Here is a 21,552-nt window from a genome sequence, read left to right on the forward strand (position 1 = left end):
CCTTCAGAAAATTACTTGAATGTCCCAAATTAACTTATAAACACAAATATCGCGATGAAATTCAGCACAATAAAATATTATGTAAATATAAATATATTCACAAAATTTTATCGGGCTTGGTCCATATTTGCCCCTAGCCCCCATATGAAGCCTCTTTTAGAAAATTAGTTTTTCATCCATAAATTGCTTAAATGTATCGGAACAAGGGAATATTGAAGATAAATGCTTTATTATGAAAAATAAATCACATTTAATATTCATAACTGGTGTAGGGTATCATATGGTCGGCCTCGCCCGACTATACTTTCTTACTTGTTTTTTTATTATAACTTTTATGATAATGGTAAAGCCGCATTCACAATGCTAGCAACATTTTCAGGGGGTGCTAGCAACCAATTCTTTTTAAAACTATATTATCTTGCGGCCACAATATCACTATTTGATCTTGTAGGGTAGAAGTTGGACCATACGCCACTTTTTTTTTTGAGGCGGCCTCAAATTAAAACCACAATACATATTCTTTATTCTTTTTCTGAACTGACCAAAAACGGCGATACCGCCCCATCCATGGGGTAAATACGCCAAGAGGATGGAGCAGATTTGTCATTAGTAAAATCAACCAAAAAATTTAAAAAATAAAAACTTATTTTGCTGTTTTATACTTTAATTCATTAAACAAAGTATAATAAACCAGATATTTATTGTTTATTTAACAAAACTTAAGAAAAAAATTTAAACAAATTATTACTGATTTTTTCTATATTTTAACCAAATTTTGTTCTACATCACAAGCATTACATATATTTGGCGCATGTGCCCCACGGGCAGTTCTGGGGTTTAGTTTCAATTTTTTTCGGGCTTCAAATTATATTATCGAAAATATTATTATGTCTTATTGTTCACTATTATTGACGTTCTAATACTGACCAATATATTTTTTCTATCACAAAAACTAAAAAAGTTAGCACAAAAAGTTCACACAGTGAAATATTTTCACAGCCCTTTGAAAAACAATTAATCATGTCTGCCTCCCATCATATGTAAAGTTAATGTTTCAAATTTTCAGGGATGATAGATAATCGATAAATGAAAACAAAATTTGATAATGCGATAAAATCGATTACTCAGTTTTCAAGTTATTCGCTATTGGCAGATGTGCCCCTATGGCGTATGATCCCCCTTCTACCCTACACATTTTTATTAATTTTCTAATAGTTTTTTATATAATTTGTATAAATTTTAATTGATAATTTTTGATTTTAAAATTATTATAAAATAAACGTCAACAAATTTTTCATACAAAATGAAACTGAAGTTCAAGTATGTAAAACTTTTTCACAGAACTTGAGTTACATTTTTGTACTAAAAATTAAAGGAAAATATATGAAAAACTATAAACATGAAAGGGATGGATAAAAAAAAAATTGCTGATAGCATTGTGAATGTTGCTAATAAATTTTCAAAAAAAAAAAAAATTATTGTCGAAAAAATCGTTTTTATATTTCATTTCATTTTTTATATTTCATAACAAGTAGTCAGGAAAATATTTCGAAGATTCGAGCACAGGTTGGAAAGCTTTTAAAACCAGTTCCGTAGCCCAAATTGGCTGAAATTTGGCAGTCATAAGTTCATCTGATGACAATATAATAATATGTTGGAATTTTCAAAATTAAGTTAGAAAATTCAAAGTTATGGTCGAAAATTTTTTTATGTTTTTAAAATAAAAACTAAAAAAAATCGAAAATCCGAACTCGTGTTCGAAAAAAAATTAAAGCAGTTAAAACTAGTTCTTGTAGTCTGAATGTGCTGAAATTCGGCATGAATGATTTCACCTAATGACAATAAAATATACTTTTCGGAAATTCGAACTATTGTTAAAATAAACTCAAAATCATTATGTGGTTTTACAATAATATAATTTTGGTTTGCTTTGAGGTCAGTTTCTAAAACGTTTTGAAATAATTTTTCGTGAGAAGGGCATATATAAGTTTGTCATTACGTTTGTAATTTCTATAATATAATTTTCCGACCCTATAAAGTATATATATTCCGAGACATATATAAGCTATGTCCGTCTGTATGTCCGTCTGTCTGTATGTTTATTGAAACCAATTTTCTGAAGACCCCAGATATCTTCGGGATCCAAATCTTCAATAATTCTGTTGAACATACTTTTGAGAAGTTTCCTATTCTTATATCAGCAAAATCGGTCCATAAATAATGGATATATGAACAAAAATCTGAGACAACCTCTGAAAATGTCATAAAAATTCAAGAAAAAACAACAACAACAAAAAACCTGTTATTGGTTTTTATACCCTTCACCTTCGTGAGAAGGGTATATATAAGTTTGTCATTCCGTTTGTAATTTCCAAAATATAATTTTCCGACCTTATAAAGTATATATATTCTGAATCCTTATAGATAGCGGAGTCGATTAAGCAATGTCCGTCTGTTTGTCTGTCCGCCTGTATGTTTGTTGAAATCAGTTTTTAGAGGACCCCAGATATCGGCGAGATCCGAATCTTCAATAATTCTGTTAGGCTATTTAATATCAGCAAAACCGGTCCATAAATTGGTCCATAAAAATCTAAGACAACCTCTGAAAATTTCATAAAAAAAAACAATTTTGTTCATGCTTTGATAAATAAACAACAACACTGCTTATTCATTGCGTTGCACGTTGGGTTGAAATGGGTCGAAAGTGACGCTTAATTGAATTTTTAAAATTAAGTTTTTGTATTAATATTTGGTATCGGATAAAATTACTATGTAAATCTTGTCTGCTGACTCCGTAGTGAGCTGTAAAAGTTGAAAAATTTTTGCTATTTTTTTAAAAAGTGAAAAAAGTTAAATTTTGCATTAAACGAGTCCGTAATTTCCAAATTTAACGTTAATAAAGTGTTATTTTAAGAATGGAACCTTTAACTTCAGGTATTTAAGTGTATAAAAATTATGTAATGTTTTAGAAAATATTTTAAACGATTTTTTAAAAAAGGTCTAAAATTGGCCTATTTTTGATGTTTCGTGGACCATAACTTCTATGTTAGTTAAGGTTGGGTTTTGAATAATATATTTTCTAAAAGTATGGAATTTTAGCTTGATAATACAAAAAAATTTGCGGTTTTATTGCTCCATTTTTTGCTATTAACATTTTTCTGTTTGTCGTGTTTTTTCAAAGTCATGTATTTAACAAAACTAACGTGTATTTTGTTTTGCTATAGTCATTCGTTCAATGTTTACTATTGTAGTTATTGTTGTCGGAGAATTTTAATTTCAATAGAGATAGGTGCGTGAACTAGTTTCAGTCATCTTCATTCACGAGAGTGTTAAATTAAAAAAAAACATTATAACGAAAATTTATAACAAAAAATGGCTTGCTAATAATTTTAAAGAATTTTAAAGAAACTGATTGTTTTGCATTAAAATCAGTATTATAGATTAAATAGCCATTCTGAAAATATCATGTTTAAGAATTCACAAAAATAAATCCCGGTTCACGAGCTCATCTCTATTATGATTGTTATTATTTTGTGTTTTAATATTAATATTTGTTGTTTTTAAAGAAATGTTTATAGTGTTTTACTTCAAATAAAGTAATCGGTACTGGGTAAAAGGCTAAACAAATAAAACAGTTAAATTATTTTAAAAAATAATTTAATCTATTTTAGGGACAAGCCCCAATACTACTTTCATTCCTCGCCTTGAGCTTTATAATTTTATGAAAAATATTGAAGTACATGACTGAAAAGGTAAAATCAGCATATTAAAAATGAAAATAATTAAACGAATAAACCCCACCAATATGACTGATTTTGAACAAAGATTTAAAAACTTTGCTTCCGACTTCAAGATCCGTTATAGCAAAAGTCAAAGGAACAATGAACGTTTTTTGAACTTAAATAAGGAATGGCTAGATACTTCTATATCTTTTGTCCCACCAACAAATGAACGAGGACGTAAGGAAGTTTCATTTGAAGAGAGTTGTGAAAAATCAAAAGCGAAGAAAAGTAGAAGCATTAGAGAAAGTACTCCTTTATCTGTTTTGACTTATGCTACACAAATGGCTTTAAGAGATTCTGGAAAAATTGAAGAAGCAAAATTACTTAAGGAAATCACAACTTCAACACCTACAAGAGCTGCAAAATGTAGGAAATACAGAAAATTTAAGAAATACAAGCCACATCAATTAAGCCCGGAAGAAGTTTTATGTATATTAATAGAAGCGAAACTTTCTCGACATAGCTATAATGTTATAAGAAGAGTTGCTCCGGAAAGATTTCCTTCGTATACGAAAGAGCAAGAAGCAAAACAAAAGTGCTATCCCAACCGAGAAGAAGTAAAAATATGTGAAACTTCCGCACAAGTTACTCTTCAGGGACTTTTAAATCACACAGTTAAACGAATATTTAAGATTCCAAAGAAAAACTATCTGATGTAACATTGCATTCAAAGTGGGGTTTTGATGGAAGTTCTGGATATAGTTCCTATAAACAGGCTTTTTTATATTCAAGTTCATGCAACTCTGCAGTTTTTATAACGTCCATTGTACCTCTCAAACTCACCATGAATTATCTTTAGTAATGATAGATGGAAAAGTGTGTAACGCGATTACAGACACGCGCTCTACACAGAAGTGCTATTTGTGTGGAGCTACGAGTAAGATGTTTAACTCAATTGACACAATGATTGTTAGGGAAGTAAACAAAGCCAGGTTCTGGAAATTTTAACGACGGAAATACAGCAAGACGTTTTTTTAAAAATGCAGAAATAACGAAAGTTGATTTGGCCTTAATAAAATAAATGCGCACAATATTAGTTGTTATTTCCTGTGGTCTCGAAATCCACCTAGAGAATTTTCGCAATTTTGCTCATAACACTGCAAAATACTTTGTTGAAAAATATTCATGGTTTTGTATGACTCCTACAATACCGATCCTCATAAAATTTGGTAGGAAGATTTTTGGCTTATATGAAACTTATTTATGTCGAACTTAAAAGAAGTATGCCCGTTAAAGCTGTTTTTCGAGGGTTCACTTGTATGGGGGCTATCCGAAAACGTGGACCAATATTGCCCATTTTCGATACCAAACAACCTTATTTGTGGATAATTTAAACCCTCTAGCTCGTTCCGTTCGGACTCGTGCTTTCAACAGACAGACAGACGGACAGACAGACATGGCTAGATCGTCTTAGAATTTAATAAGGACCCAGAATATATATACTTTTTTTGTCTATGACCAATATTTCGATGTGTTACAAACGGAATGACAAAATCAATATACCCCCATCTTTTTCGATGGTGGGTATAAAAACACTCCATTCTACTAAGCTAAACAAAAAGCACACATAACAAAATCTTACAAATCAAACAACTCATCAAGTCTTTCTGTTTTTGATCCGAGTAGAACAAGAATCTGTTTTTGAAATCTCAACCGATTTTAAATTTCTCAACGGATTCAGAATACTTAAACATATGTATGTATATCATTATAAGCGCCTCAGTTTCCTTTTCCTAAATCTTTTGATATTTAACTAAGTTACTGACTTAAGTTCATAAAGGTATGAAAAATAGTGTTTTTGCGTGTACCTCAAGATTTTGGAGGTGTTTGGAAAGTTTAAAAAATAGATTCTTGATATACTCGGAGCACCTTTCAGAAAAAGGGTATCACTTCCCAGATATTTCTATTTTTGTTTATTTTGTCTCACTGTGATATCGATTGTTGTCTTTCGAACTACATACTTAGTTTTTTAGATTTCTTTAAATTTTTATTAAAACCTTTAAACTTTACAATTATGTTAACGCAGCTATTACATTGAAAACTTAAATTTACCTTGTATTTAAATCAAAGATTTTTTCTTTGAACTTCCATGTCGAATTTTTGTCACTTGAAAAACACTTTGTAGTAAAATTACCACCCACAGGGATGTTTACCAGACCTAAAAATACAAAGAATATTAGGTTATTATATATTTTATATCGATATACTATACTATATTTAAAGAGTGCTAACTCAAAAAATTCAACTTTTTAGGAGAATAAGAAACTAATTATTTTATAAAATATTACGCAAAAAGAAAATGTTCCTTACATAACATATTTTAAATAAATAATGAGTTAGCACATTTCGATATTTTTAATAAAAGCAAGTATGAAAGTATGGTCGGGCATAGCCGACTATACTTTCTGTACTAACCCTTTAGCATTAAAAGCGCTTAAGAATTTCTTAAAAAAGTGCATAACTTTTGATGTGTTAGATACTTTTTTGCATAAGATTCTTCAAAACAAACATTTTGTGAAATTATATAAACATTTACATCTCTTTTTATGAAAACAAAATTAGGAATCATATTAAAAAAATCTATCCTTATTTTTTTAAATTTGTATATTATAAAAGCACGTTAGTTTTCTAGCTTTAATTTAAATTTTAGACTAATGACTACCAGTCATAATCCTTAGTACTGCAGAGCTAGTGTAAGGTATAAGGCAGCTACATTCTTAGAAGGGGACGACTTTTCCTGCTCTGGTATTGAACCTTTTACCAAATAATAGAGAAAATATTCAGATATTTATATAAAATCCAATAGGTGATAAGTTACACTCATTTGAATAAAACCCTGTATGACCAAAATGTCAAACTTTGGCACACTCTTTGCACAAAGGAGTTCAGATAGTTAATTCTTCATTGTTTTCAAAAAAAATGTTTAAGTTATTTTTAAAAAATATTTTTTTTTTCAAAATGAGCCCTTTTTTCTGCTCAAAATAAAGATTATATGATTTCCTTTAATGACTTTATAGTCCCATAATGGGATGCGAGTGGGATATCTATCAAAAAAATTATTTTTTAACTTAAGAATAGGATTTTTTTTCAATATTTGGCAATATTAATTTTCCCGTATTTTTTTCATAATAATTATTTACAAAAAAAATTTAAAAATTAAAAAAAAAAAATTGGAAAGAATAAAGAAATAGAGGTCAGATACCTCCTTTTGCTAGGACCAATAGTTGAAAAGTTACACTCATTTAAATAAAACCCTGTATGACCAAAACGTCAAACTTTGACTTACTCTAAGTCCGGCAGTTCTTGACCGATACAGCTGAAAATTTGTGTCTGGTCTACTATCCGATAGTACTAACCTTGATGTAAATTTCATCAAAATCGATTTTTTGAGTTGGGTCTCTTGACATGAAATTCCCAAAATTTATATTTACCACCAAGATTTTTCGTGACTAATTCACATTTTGAAGAATTTTTTAATGCCCTAAGAAATCGTTTCCTGGCATGTGACGACTACAACGATAAGCAAACATATTGGGATTCCAGATTAATTAATCACTAAGACAGACAGTTGTACCAGACTATAATTGACCGATGAAACCGCTTGGATTTTACTTTTTGTCCTTCTAAAATCCTAATTTAATAGATTTTGCCTTATTAAGAAATTTGAATAGAAACTCCGTTACTGTAAAAATATCATACGAATTATCTTCTGACAATTCTCCCGTGATACTAAATTAATACGGTCGATATCCATGGTCGTGCACAGATGCTTGAATCTTTAAGACAGATTGGTAAAAATATGTAAATACATACGTAGTCATATACACACTGATCTTAACTTACAGTGCACATTGGGTCAGCTACACAGAAAAAAGTTTCAACATAAATATTATGAACTGCTTTCATTAACAAAAGTTAATAATATATAAGAATAATAGCCTGTTTCACAATATCGAAATTACAATATCGGTCGCATTCTAAACGAAAGAAAATTGATTTGAGTTTCTCTAACTACCTTTTTATGCGAACGTTGATTCGAAAAATAAGTTGAAAGAAAACGTAAGCATTTTCATACAAAATTTGGTTTCTCTATTTCGAACTAGCAGTCAACTCTGCGAAAGCAAATGTCGAAATCAGTCACTTGATATTTTGTTTTCGACATGCAATAAATTCAAATAAAAATTTATTTTAAAATGCTAATTTATTGAAAAAATATATATAACTAATGGTATGCTAAACATATGCTAAACATTCTTGTATAATAACTACTCTTTATTTCATGTTTAGAAAGCGTCCACGTCCATACAACTGATACATACAAATCATGGAATAAATTGAAACAGGATCTCAAAATGCCATTTTAAAGAAAAATAGCGAAATACAGAGAGTAGTTTTGTTTGCTTTTTGTACATGTGAATGACAGAGTGCAAGATAACTCCTTTGAGAGTTCTATGGGTTTCGCTGTTCTAAACAAAAATTTAAAAATTCTTTATAGAAAGTCTTAAGACTCACTTTTTCATTAAAGGGACACTCAATGCTACTCCTTTATAGAATATAATCCCAGAAAGTAATTATTTTATAGAACAAAATTGTCAGAACACCCTTTCCAATAAAAAAGTATCAAGGAAACCTTTTTCTACTCCTTAGTCTGCAAAAGAATGTCTTGTATTTTCTGTACAATATAGACTAAGAAGAATGCTTTATATGCAATACAATATTTGTTTTCATCTTTTATCATAATTTTCAAAATAAAAATTTCTGTGTTATTGCAAAAAGCATTTATTTTTAAAGTAGTTTTGAGGATTTTATGCAGCTTATTTAAAGAAATAAAAATTACTAGCGCTTCAGTGCCTTTGTTGTGCCGCTTTTTATTCACATTCAATCCATTCATAATTGATGCCAGTCCAGGACAATGTCTTGCGATTAAGTAGCCCACAATTAAATTTTTTACAAAAAAATTTTATAAAAATGTTTGTATATTTTTGGATATGTTTTTAATATTTTTACATTTGTCATTTGCTGAAAGTAGAATTGTATTTATCTTTAAACAATTTAGTAGTATTTTTGGTACTTTTGATAAAAATTGATAGTAAAGTTCAAAATATACGATCTGGTACAATTATTACTTCAAAATACGTAACGAATGAAAATTGACACACGTAAGGGAAGAAAAAATTTGATTTAGAGAAATCAAAATGTAGTCGAATTCGAGTGACTGAATTTCGTTCGCTCAGTTTTTCTTTCGATATTGTGAAACAGGCTATAAGTTCCTAAATGGTATGAATTTTTTAATTTTTTATTATTTTTTTTTTTTTTCAAACATAATCTAGAAGCCTTGACTCAAAATATTTCAAATTTATATTTATTTTTCTATTTGTTAAAAAATGTTTGAAATTTTCTTTGGAAAATTTTTTACTTCTTTATGAATTTTTGATTAAAGTCGATGAAATGTGCGCGTAATTTGCGGGATATTATGAATAATAGATGTTTAACTATATTTGTTGATATTTTCTTGTTTCAGATTTTGTTTTTCAACATTTCAATTTATATTATTTTATTACACAAAATTCGCTAATATAGGATTACTATTTACTAAACATGGAAACAGATTAGGAGATAATGGACTTTTCTGCAATTTTTCATGAATATCGTTGAACAAAAGAAAATATTCAAAAAATTTCCGTCATGTACAAGTTTATACATTTTATGAACTTTTAATTTTCTGAATGAAAATGGTTTTTGAAAAAATTCATGTTCGATTCATACAATTTATTACAAAATTCATTCCAGTTATGTATTATTTTTTTCTGTGTATATGAAGAAGGTTGGCAATAATTCAATAATTAATAATGAGATTTTCGAAGAAAAATTTATATAGTTGGAATGCTGACATTTCGCTCCTCGCCATTAGGTTTTTTGGACATTGTTTCCTAAATCGGAGAAAAAGTCTAACAAAAAAATTAAATTCAGTTTCTTAATAAGTGTATGTTTATTGACTATAACTTTCTGCTGCACGAATTCCATAAAATTAATTTGTCTAATATATACTATATGGTATCTATAGATGAAGAATTATCCTTCAAATGTCATCAAGCAGTCTATTGTCAAAAGAGACTTAGCCTACTCTCGCTGGAAAAGATTTCAAACTATCCAATTACATAATGAGTATCGTTCTGCTCGAAATGTTACAAATAAACTTATAAGAGATGCTAAATCGGCATATTTTTCAATGAAATTTTCTAGTTCGATTAATACAAAAACAACATGGCAACATATCCGCGAAATTGGTATAGGTAAACTCAATAACCATAATATCATCAATATTGATGCGTATACCATTAACGCGAAATTCGTGAAGCCCATGGTCGAAACTGATACTCATTTTTACACAAACCCTATTAGGAACACTGCTAACAACCCCAATCAATTTAATTTCATTGGTGTGACTCAAATGGATGTCTGGCAAAGATGCATATCTATAAAATCAAATGCCACTGGATTTGACGAATTAAATCCCAAATTCATAAAAATCATTTTGCCTTATATAACACATATCTTTAATAAGATCATCTCATCTAGCCATTTCCCGACTATATGGAAAGCAGCCAAAATAATACCTATCCCTAAAACCATACATGGGAGTAGTTAATTATATCGATATTCATTAGCATTAAATTGAAAAAAATTATAATTATTTTTTTTTTCATTAGCATTATTTTGTCTAATGCTTTTTAATCAAACAATTTCATTAGTAATTATTTAAAAATAAATTTTCGAACATTAATTCGAATTTCGAAATTAATTTCGAATATCCGAACATAATAATGTATTGTCTTTAGGTGAAATCATGCATGCCAAGCTTTCAAACCTCGAATTCCTGAATTCTTATCAAATATATTTTTCGACAATTATAAATACTAATTAAATTCGTTTTTGAAAATTCATTATCAAATTCATTACCATTATCCAAAAAAGTTATAATAAAAATAAATATAATTCTCATTAAATGGTACTTAAAATATCTTTCATTAGAATTTTTTCTATAAATGGTAATGAAATTTTTATGCTTAATGAAAAATGTATATTCATGTATAGTGTATATTCATCTATAGTGGATAGACGTGTTTTAAATCGCTCTCACAGGAAAATAACATTGTGAATATAAATTCTTAATAAAAATATAAAAAAAGATAAGTAACAGCGAATGGACGCTAATTAAATACATACTTATTTCTTTTTAATATTAAAAATACATTTAAATTAAATAAATTGTCGTTTTTGTTAATGCAATTATTAACAAAACAATTTATAAAAAAGCAAAAAGTATACAAAAAGAAAAAATAACAACAAAACCTTAAATAGAGTGTAGTGCGTGTTATTGTGCATGAGTTTCTCTAACTCTCCAACAAGTGAAAGGAGGCTCAGTAGCAATGGAAAAAATGCATACTTTGTTATGACCTCTCCATGCAACAACAACAATAATTATGATCCAAAAAATCATAAAAACTATTTAAGTGTAAGAACAACAACAAACGAGAGATCTCCTCTCTCAAGTGCGCCAAAACAGAACAATTGTGTAGATAATAGCGCAAAAGAAAAAATAAATAAACAAACAACAGATTCAAAAACAACAACAAACGAGAGATCTCCTCTCTCAAGTGCGCCAAAACAAGACAATTGTGTGGAAGACAAAGCAAAAGAAAAAATAGATAATCAAACAACTGATTCAATGGTTGATGTAAATAGTAATGCTAATGTGAACAATATCACAAATAGTACCAATAACAATATTAACACTGTGAAAACCATTAATGATAAGGAGGGTCACTCAAGCCCAATGTCAAAGAATACTGGTGCCATACCAAAAAAATACTCCAAATTTATTGAGCTCGCATAAAACGCAAAAGATCCAAACGGGAATGGACCGTTATGTCACTTATGCAAAACGTAAGTCCAGCCCTAGGACTTCAAAATTGGAACCAAATCCAAAACAAGTGAAAACTAATTCCGTAAGTCAAAATCGTTTTGCACTGCTTGATAACCAAGAAAGTGAAAAAGTACCATCCATGACTTTAAAAGACCAAAAGCCACCTCCCCTCTATTTGCGCGAACCTACCACCAATCTATTGGTAAATAAGTTTTCCCAACTTGTAGGCAAAGAAAATTTCCATGTAGTCTCTCTACGGAAAGGAAATATTCAGGAAACAAAAATACAGACTTATTCAGAAAAGTCTTTTAGAACAATAGTTGATAGTTTTGATTCTGAGAAAAGAAATTATTATCAAAATGCATAACAGTAAAAAGAGGTTCCTCAGGGATCAATAATTGGCCCACTCCTATTTTCGCTTTATGCGAATGATTTACCCGATCAACTTAATTTCTGTAATGTAAGGATGTATGCGGATGATGTCCAAATTTATATAAGCTGCAAATTAATATCAGTATATGAATAAGTATCTAAAATAAATACAGATCTACAAAAAATATTCCAGTGGGCGTCAGCAAACGGTCTGAGTATTAACCCTAATAAGTCGAAATGTATATTTAATACGAAAAGATCAACAACTACAACACCCTTATCACAAATTATCGTAAGGTCAACAAAAAACTTTGGCATTGTATTTAATAGTAATTGTAACTGGAAAGATCGTATTACGCCTGCGGTCGCACTAATTCCATGCTCAGAACTCTCTGGAAAAGGCAACATTTCACACCCATCAAAATTAGAATGCTTCTTGCCAAAACTTACCTAGTTCCAACTGCTATACGGATGTGAATTATTTGCAAGTTGTGATACAGCCAGTAGCTCTAAACTAAAAGTAATATTTAACAATATCACTCGTTATATTTTCAATGTTAAAGGTCGTTCTCATATATCATCGTTCTCTCGTCAAATTTATGGAACAAGTCTTAATAACCTACTCCAAATGAAAGTTTTAATATTGCTACATAAGATAATTTATACCCAGCAGCCTAATCATCTCTATACACGGTTACACTTTTCAAGATCGAACAGAGGTAAACGATTAAACGCATTCCAATATAACAGCCTAATCTCTGAATGGCAGTTCTTTATCTATGCAATCCGCCTTTGGAATTTCATCCCTTATAGCGTACAATCCACTGGTAATGCAAAAACCTTTAAAAAGTTAATTTTTCAATATTTAAACTAATTGAAATTGTATGTAATTTTGTAATAATTAATTTTGTATGGATATGTTTCTGATAATTATCATGTAATAATATTGTAATTTTTATATTTTTATACTTACATATGTAATTTTGTTATTACTAATTCTTATGCTGCAATATACGACTTTCAGTCTTTTGCATAAGATATCAATTAAATAAAAATAAATAAATATCGTGTAGAAAAGACGCTAACTTGTTATAAAAAGTCCAAATTTTTAACAAATTACAATTAAATAATTTGTTGCTAATACAAGTGTACAATTTTATAAAAATTTATGTAAAAACGGTATCAATGTTGTAATTATAAAAAAAATATAATTTATTATTTTTAATTTTATAATACAAAAATTTAAAAAGTAAATATAGTCAAAAATTCTCCCGAACTCTCGTACAATTCGTTACAGAAGTTATTCATCAATATGTACATTAGGGATATAACTATTGACATATTTTGCAGATATGCAAGATGGCATAGCTAAGACGAATAGAGCATTAAAAGATATGAAAAACCACGGTATTATTTTTTCGCGATTGTTAAAAAAGTTCACGCTCCAAATGTCTGTCCGTCTGTTTATTAAAAACAATTTTTTGACGGCCCATATGTCTGTGGAATCCAAATCTTAGATTATTTTATTAGATACACTCTTAGACATTTTTCTGTGTAAAGCCAGTAAAATCGATCTATAAGTATCAAAAATATGATCAAAACAAATACGATCAACAAATTTCAACTCGTTTGGTGCGGGAGTGTTGTGTTTCTTATTATTTTTAATGGACTTTTTATTAGGGGATGTAAAATTTTATATTTGCAAAAACATCAAAAAGTCATAACCCAAATGTATGTATATACACATTTCCACCGAAAAGTCTGCTTTTGTCACATCATATCGGTGTAAATACCAGTATTTAAAATTAAAAAAAATTAAACCTTGAACAAAAAATTTGGTTTATATTACAAATTGGTGTTGGTGCGTGATGTTTTTGCTTCCAAATGACATAAAAAAATTATTTTCACAACTTATACAACATTGGAAAGAATACAATTAAGATGAAATTTGGGGCAACATTGCTGAAGGTTGTGACGAATACAGAAACTTGACACCAATTAATTATGCACGTAAATTTATTAAAACTAAACGTATGCACCATGTTTTTCGTGCGAACTTCTTAGTATCTGAAGTTGAAGGAATCACAATATGAGAGATATTTGAAAAAATTGTTTTTTAACTTTTGACGTACAATATCTCTGTTCCTTTATTAAGACTCCGTTGTCCTGTATCAACTTTCATTTAGCTATCTAAAATTCCCCAATTTTTTTGATGAATAATATTAAATAATATTAAATAAATTAAATATAATAATATATAAATTAAATAATTTAAATAATTAAATAAAAATAATTAAATATATAATATAAATTAAATAAATTAAATAATATATTGGATTAGTTGGCAACTCTGGAAAGTAAAAGTCAAGTTTTGTGATTCTCTCCTATTACCTTTTTTAAAAAAACAAAAAAAAATATTAAAAGGAAACTTTAAATATAAACGTTTGAACAGTGTAATTAAGAAAACTGCAAATTTAAAGAACAATATCAAGTATGCCTTCTACAAAACGTCGAAGCGTTAAAACAAAGAAAATAATATGCGCTCAGTGCAATTTACAAGTAGAAGAAGAAGAGGCTAGCATTCAATGTGACAAGTGCGCCAAAGAATTTCATGATATGTGTTCTATGCTAGACAAACGTCAATTTGATAATTTAATGTGTAATGAAGATGAAGAATATGTTTGTCACATCTGTAAGGGAAGTAATGGAAACATAAATAATGAATTAACAACAATAAAAACTCAACTAAAAAAACTTAATCAGCTGGATGATTTAAATGTGACAATGCAGTTTATGTCTAAGCAGTTTGATGATGTTTTGAAAGGTATAGCTGACAACAAAAAAAGTTAGAGGCTGTACAAAAAGAAAACAAAAATTTAAGAAATGAAATAACAGAATTAAAACAATCTGTAAAAATGTTAAATGATCAAAGAGTAAAAAATTATTGTATAGTTAATGGAATAGAATGTAAAGATACATCTAAAGCTGCAGAATCTTTTGTTGAAATGATGAATACTGTTGGTGTTACTGTTAATGCTAATGAAATAGATGCTGCTTATTTTTTGAAAAACAAGAATTGTAATAATAAATCAAGCCGGAAACAAAGTTTGGTAGTAAAATTCAATAACAATCAATCTAAGCAAAAAGTCATGTCTTCAAAGATGGCGTTAAAAGAAAATGATAAAACTAAAGATGTTTATATAAATGATTTCTTAAGTAAAGAAACTTTAATGTTACTAAATCATGCAAAAAGTTTAAAAAAAGTTGGTTATCGAAGAGTATATAGTTTTCATGGAAAAGTTTACACAAAAAGAAGTGAATTATCCCCACCAAAACTAATAAGAAATGCTGAGGAAGTGGATAATCTTTTATTTGCAGCAACTACTAACCGGAGATCTTCGCGTCAAAATAAAGATAATTTGGATGAAAGTGAAGATGAACCCCATTCCCCTTTTATGTCTCCAGCTTAAGTATTTCATTTTTAATCTGATTATTACAAAATATTTTTCTCAATAACAATGGCTAATAATTATTATTTTAAATCTTTTTTATCATATGAGAAGTTCTTAAATATACAAAATAAATGTTATTTTTCAATTGCATCTGTTAACATAAGAAGCATTTCTTCTCTTGAAAAATTTAATAAATTTAAACATTTAATTACTCAAATTCCAAAACTACCAGATATTATTTCTATTCAGGAAACATGGTTTAAGGATGATTTGATCCAATTATATAATATACCTGGATATAACTCTATACATTGTTGCAGATCTGATTGTTATGGTGGAACGTCTATATATGTACGTAATTATGTTTTATATTCAGTGGAAAAGTGTGAAAGCAAGGATTTTATTCAATCCATAATTATTAAACTTGAAAATAAAAAAGTATCTGGGAAACCATTAAAACTTATTTCACTTTATAGATCACAAAAGTGTACATATAATAAATTTCATGCGTATATAGAAAATACTCTTGATCTTTTGGGTCATGATCCATGCATATTTGTTGGTGATACGAACATTGATTTTTTAAGTAATCCTTTGGCAATTGATCTAACAACATTGTTTGAAACTTTTGATTTTAGCAACTGTCATACACTGGTAACTAGACCTAGAAGCAATTCATCAATAGATAACGTATTTTGTAATTCATCGTTATGTATTCAAATTGATTCCATTGAGTGTAATTTGACGGATCATAACCTAATTTTGTGTAGATTAGATTTGTCAGGAAAATCTGAAGGATACACTGAAATTATTCAAACATTTTGCAACTATGAGAAACTGAAACAACAAATTTTTCGTGATATATCTATGCTTAATCTCACAACAAATCCAGACAGTGACACTTGTTTGTTAATAGATTATTTAGCAAATGCTATATCTAGTTCAACTGAAATAAAAACCCGAAAAATTTCACTGAAGCATGAAATCGTACCATGGTTTAATGGAAATTTGCTATCACTTATTGAATATAAAAAGAAACTTTTAAAAATTAGAAGAAAAAAGAAAAATAATAATATTGATTTTTGTATAAAAAGAATAAGTAAAATTATTAAAAGGTCCACCAAGGAATGCATGATAAATTACTATCAAGATAATTTGTATAAAATTAGAGATGAACCTCGAAAATGCTGGCAATTCTTAAATCGTACTTTGGGAAGAATTTCTAAACCAAAAATTGATATTAAAAGACTTGATGGCGAAATAATCGTTGATGATAAAGATAAAGCCGAGGTATTCAATCAATATTTTATAAACTCAGTTCGAAATTTAAAAAGTCAGTTTGAGTATTATACGGATGATAACTTTAATTCACCAAGAACTTTAACATACAAAAGAAAAGAGTTTACTATCAATTCAATAAACAGTACCCAAGTTTTAAACGAAATTTATAATTTAAATCCAAATAAATCCCCTGGAAGCGATAGTATTACGTCGAAATGTATTTTTGAATGTAAGGAAATCCTGACTCCACTATTAACTAGTATTTTTAACTCCGCAATTAATCAGTCAATGTATCCTAATGCCCCAAAAATTCATAAAATAATACCGATCCCTAAAGGAATCAACTGTAATACAGTGGAAAACTTTAGACCAGTTTTATCTGTTATTGACAAAATTTTTGAGAAACTTATATATTCTCAGTTGAATGGTTTTTTGGAAGAAGAAGGAATAATATACTCAAATCAATATGGTTTCAGAAAAGGATGTGGAAAGGATGAGGCTGTAATAAACGTTGTTAATTATATTTGTGATGGTCTAGATAAAGGATTTTCTGATGTTGGAGCTATTTTTTATGATTTTACCAAAGCGTTTGATCTTGTGGATCATACAATAATGATTGAAAAACTAAACTATTACGGCGTAAGAAATAGAGAGTTAATTTTTTTTAAAAGCTATTTAGAAAACAGACATCAATATGTGCAAATTAACAGCAGTTCTAGTTCAATGACTAATGTTGTATCTGGAGTACCTCAAGGAAGTGTTTTGGGACCATTACTTTTCAATCTATATATAAATGATATAAATAATCTGGAACTTAATGGAAAAATGTTTATGTATGCTGATGACTTATGCATTCTCTACCCTTATAAGCAACAGTTAATTTTTAAAACTTTCGCTGAACGTGATGCAGCTCTAATCTTTGAGTATTGAAGACTAAACAAATTAGTATTAAATCCAAGTAAAACTAAACTTGTTGTATTTAAACCTCAAAGTAATGGTAGATTTAACAGAAATACTATCTCAATTGATGGAACAGATATTGAAGAAGTTGATTCCATTAAATATTTGGGGGTTCATATTCAAAATAATTTATCATGGCATCAACATATACAGTTTCTGCAACGAAAAATATCTCCAGCAATAGGAATATTATACAAACTAAGGCATAAATTGAATAAAGGTACAAAATATTTAATTTTTCAAAGTCTTATACAGAGTCATCTTAACTACATAACACTAATTTGTGGTTCTAAACGTAATGCTGATTTAAAATCTTTACAAACCCTACAAAATAAAGCTTTAAAAGTGGTTTATAACCTTCCTCCTTTGTTTTCCACAATATCACTTTACAAAGACGTTGCTCATAATGTTTTACCCATTTATGGAATTTTTAAGTATCAATTGTTGCAATATGTCTATAAAGTGTTACATAATATTGGCCATCACACCATATGCTTTCAAAGAAACCAAAATATATTCAATACAAGGAATAACAACAATTTGAAAATATCAAGATGTCGCCTTGAAACCACCAGGCAGAGAATAGAATATATTGGTAGCAAGGAAGTTAATAGTTTACCACAACAATTAAAAGATTGTTTAACAATATCAACTTTTAAGAGAAGTCTAAAAGAATATCTTTTTCAAAATTTGGAAATGCTTTTGATATAAATTGTTTTTTTTTTTTTTTGTTTGTTCTTTTTTTACATATGTATATTTATATACATATGTATATTCATATAAATATTGGTAGTATTTAGGAGTGTGTAATGGATGATTGGAACCAAAAAACTTGCTTTAATTAATGTATACTAGTACAAATATTATTAATATCGCATTTTAAGATATAAATTTTAGGAAATCGCCGTTAAATATCGAATATGAACGCTATACTATGTTAAAAACGGCAATGCTCCGCAATGGATTGCAATTATTGTAAAGAAACAATTAATTTAAAAGTTAAAATATCGTCTTCCAATACATCATAATGAACAAACTAGGGATATTATTGAATACCCGATCCAAAACTCCGGGGGTTTAAATAGTCAGATGTTCTTAAATAGGAAAAAATGCTCCTATAAATAATATTCAGATCAATTACCAAAAATTTTAATTTTTCGGAACAAAAAGTGAATTTTTTTCCATGTTATAGTGTACAGAATAAAATTTTCATGAATTTTGTTAATATCATTAAGCCAAATACATATTGAAATTATCTGTATACTTACTTTTGTGACGTAAATTTTGCACCTATTTAACTACACCTTAAATGAGAACTCAAGTAACCAAAATAACCCGGAAAAAAGTAGTGAATAATAATTATCATAATTGTTTTTAATAAATAAATGTGTTACTTTTTTGATTTTTGAAAAAATAATTTCCTTTTTTAAATAAAACAAATTGTCAGTATTTCTGTATACTTACTTTTGAGATTAACTGTACATATGTGACTATTAAACGAATATATTGACTTTGTCTAGGCCATCTAGTAAGAAATGTATGGTATCGGAGCCGAATAAATTTTATTTGCTCACGTCGTCACATAAGACCTTAACTCGCTGTTCACTTAGCCAATGTGATACGTTGCGCAAAATCACGGGGCTTGTTTTTGTTGTATAATTTCCTCAAAAAACTTTTATTATATATATATATATATATATATTTATATATATATATATTATATATATATATATATATATATATATATATATATATATATATACAAGTTATTTGTATTTGTGCATATCTAGAACAGATAAATTCTTATTTAATCTATAAAAATAAATATATATATATATATATATATATATATTTATTTATTTATTTTTATAGATTAAATAAGAATTTATCTGTTCTAGATATGCACAAATACAAATAACTTGTGTTATTGTTTTAGTAAATATATATATATATATATATATATATATATATATATATATATATATATATATTTTTATTGAATTAGCTATAATACATGTTTATTATTTGATGATCATTTTTAAATAAACTTGCATAATTTTAAAATAAATATAAAAAGTATATATTTTTTCTATAACAAAATCGGAAGACATGGTACTTTAACTTATAAATGCAAATAGGATTGTAATCTACATACATTACATTCTTATTTGCAAGCGTTTATAGGCGTCTCATTAACTTCGCTTAGAACTCCACACATTATGTAAGTGAAATTTTAATTTGTCTTAATGATATTGTGGCTTACATTCTAAGCGAGAGTACATCGATGAGGCAGCCTAGGACACTTTTATGTTAAATCTAAGTGGAAGAATAAGTGAAAGCATCACCATATATATATATATAGAGTTAATCTCAAAAGTAAGTATACAGAAATACTGACAATTTGTTTCATTTAAAAAAGGAAATTATTTTTTCAAAAATCAAAAAAGTAACACATTTATTTATTAAAAACAATTATGATAATTATTATTCACTACTTTTTTCCGGGTTATTTTGGTTACTTGAGTTCGATTGGCTCCGGAATTAATTAGTAGAACAGTTTTTTCTCATTTCTACGATTTTTTCCACTTTAGACCCCGGATTTTGGATCTGGTGATCACTGAACCCTCCAAATGATGCATTGGAAATAGAATTTTTAACTTTTGAAAAGAGTTGTTATTTCGAAATTAATGTTATAGGCACACACAGAACGTTCTTAAAAAACCGAAATTTAACTCCGATTTCTTAAGACTTACAACATATACTTTAACATTTGGATAATTCTATATATTTCCTTTAATTTAAATAGGTTTTCCAAATACTCCGACTTCCAAAGCATACAATAATGCTACCAATCATATCTTGATATACTCGATACAATGATCCTAATTTAATATAAAAATCTTACTATTTTGAACAATAATCAATTTCAGAACCGATATGTAGTGTATGTTATTGACATGGTCACCATTTGACGATTATTGGTAGTATTTAGGAGTGTGTAATGGATGATTGGAACCAAAAAACTTGCTTTAATTAATGTATACTAGTACAAATATTATTAATATCGCATTTTAAGATATAAATTTTAGGAAATCGCCGTTAAATATCGAATATGAACGCTATACTATGTTAAAAACGGCAATGCTCCGCAATGGATTGCAATTATTGTAAAGAAACAATTAATTTAAAAGTTAAAATATCGTCTTCCAATGCATCATAATGAACAAACTAGGGATATTATTGAATACCCGATCCAAAACTCCGGGGGTTTAAATAGTCAGATGTTCTTAAATAGGAAAAAATGCTCCTATAAATAATATTCAGATCAATTACCAAAAATTTTAATTTTTCGGAACAAAAAGTGAATTTTTTCCATGTTATAGTGTACAGAATAAAATTTTCATGAATTTTGTTAATATCATTAAGCCAAATACATATTGAAATTATCTGTATACTTACTTTTGTGACGTAAATTTTGCACCTATTTAACTACACCTTAAATGAGAACTCAAGTAACCAAAATAACCCGGAAAAAAGTAGTGAATAATAATTATCATAATTGTTTTTAATAAATAAATGTGGTACTTTTTTGATTTTTGAAGAAATAATTTCCTTTTTTAAATAAAACAAATTGTCAGTATTTCTGTATACTTACTTTTGAGATTAACTGTACATATGTGACTATTAAACGAATATATTGACTTTGTCTAGGCCATCTAGTAAGAAATGTATGGTATCGGAGCCGAATAAATTTTATTTGCTCACGTCGTCACATAAG

The 21,552-nt window shown here is 28.1% G+C and overlaps 1 protein-coding gene across 1 annotated transcript in view; it reads right to left on the reverse strand.

Moving 5' to 3' along the window:
• The window catches only part of LOC119612032 (tyrosine-protein phosphatase 69D), a 314,226-nt gene that overhangs the window by 268,802 nt on the left and 23,872 nt on the right, over positions 1-21,552 (reverse strand). Inside the window, exon 2 of the mRNA XM_037967748.1 lies at positions 5,835-5,940. Coding sequence (XP_037823676.1) covers positions 5,835-5,940 — 106 coding nt within the window. The remainder of the gene's footprint in view (positions 1-5,834; positions 5,941-21,552) is intronic.

The sequence above is a fragment of the Lucilia sericata genome, unplaced genomic scaffold, assembly GCF_015586225.1.
Source record: "Lucilia sericata isolate MDLA Ls3-8-SP2 unplaced genomic scaffold, ASM1558622v1 Contig000033F_arrow, whole genome shotgun sequence".
In the NCBI taxonomy this organism is placed as follows: Eukaryota; Metazoa; Arthropoda; class Insecta; order Diptera; family Calliphoridae; genus Lucilia; species Lucilia sericata.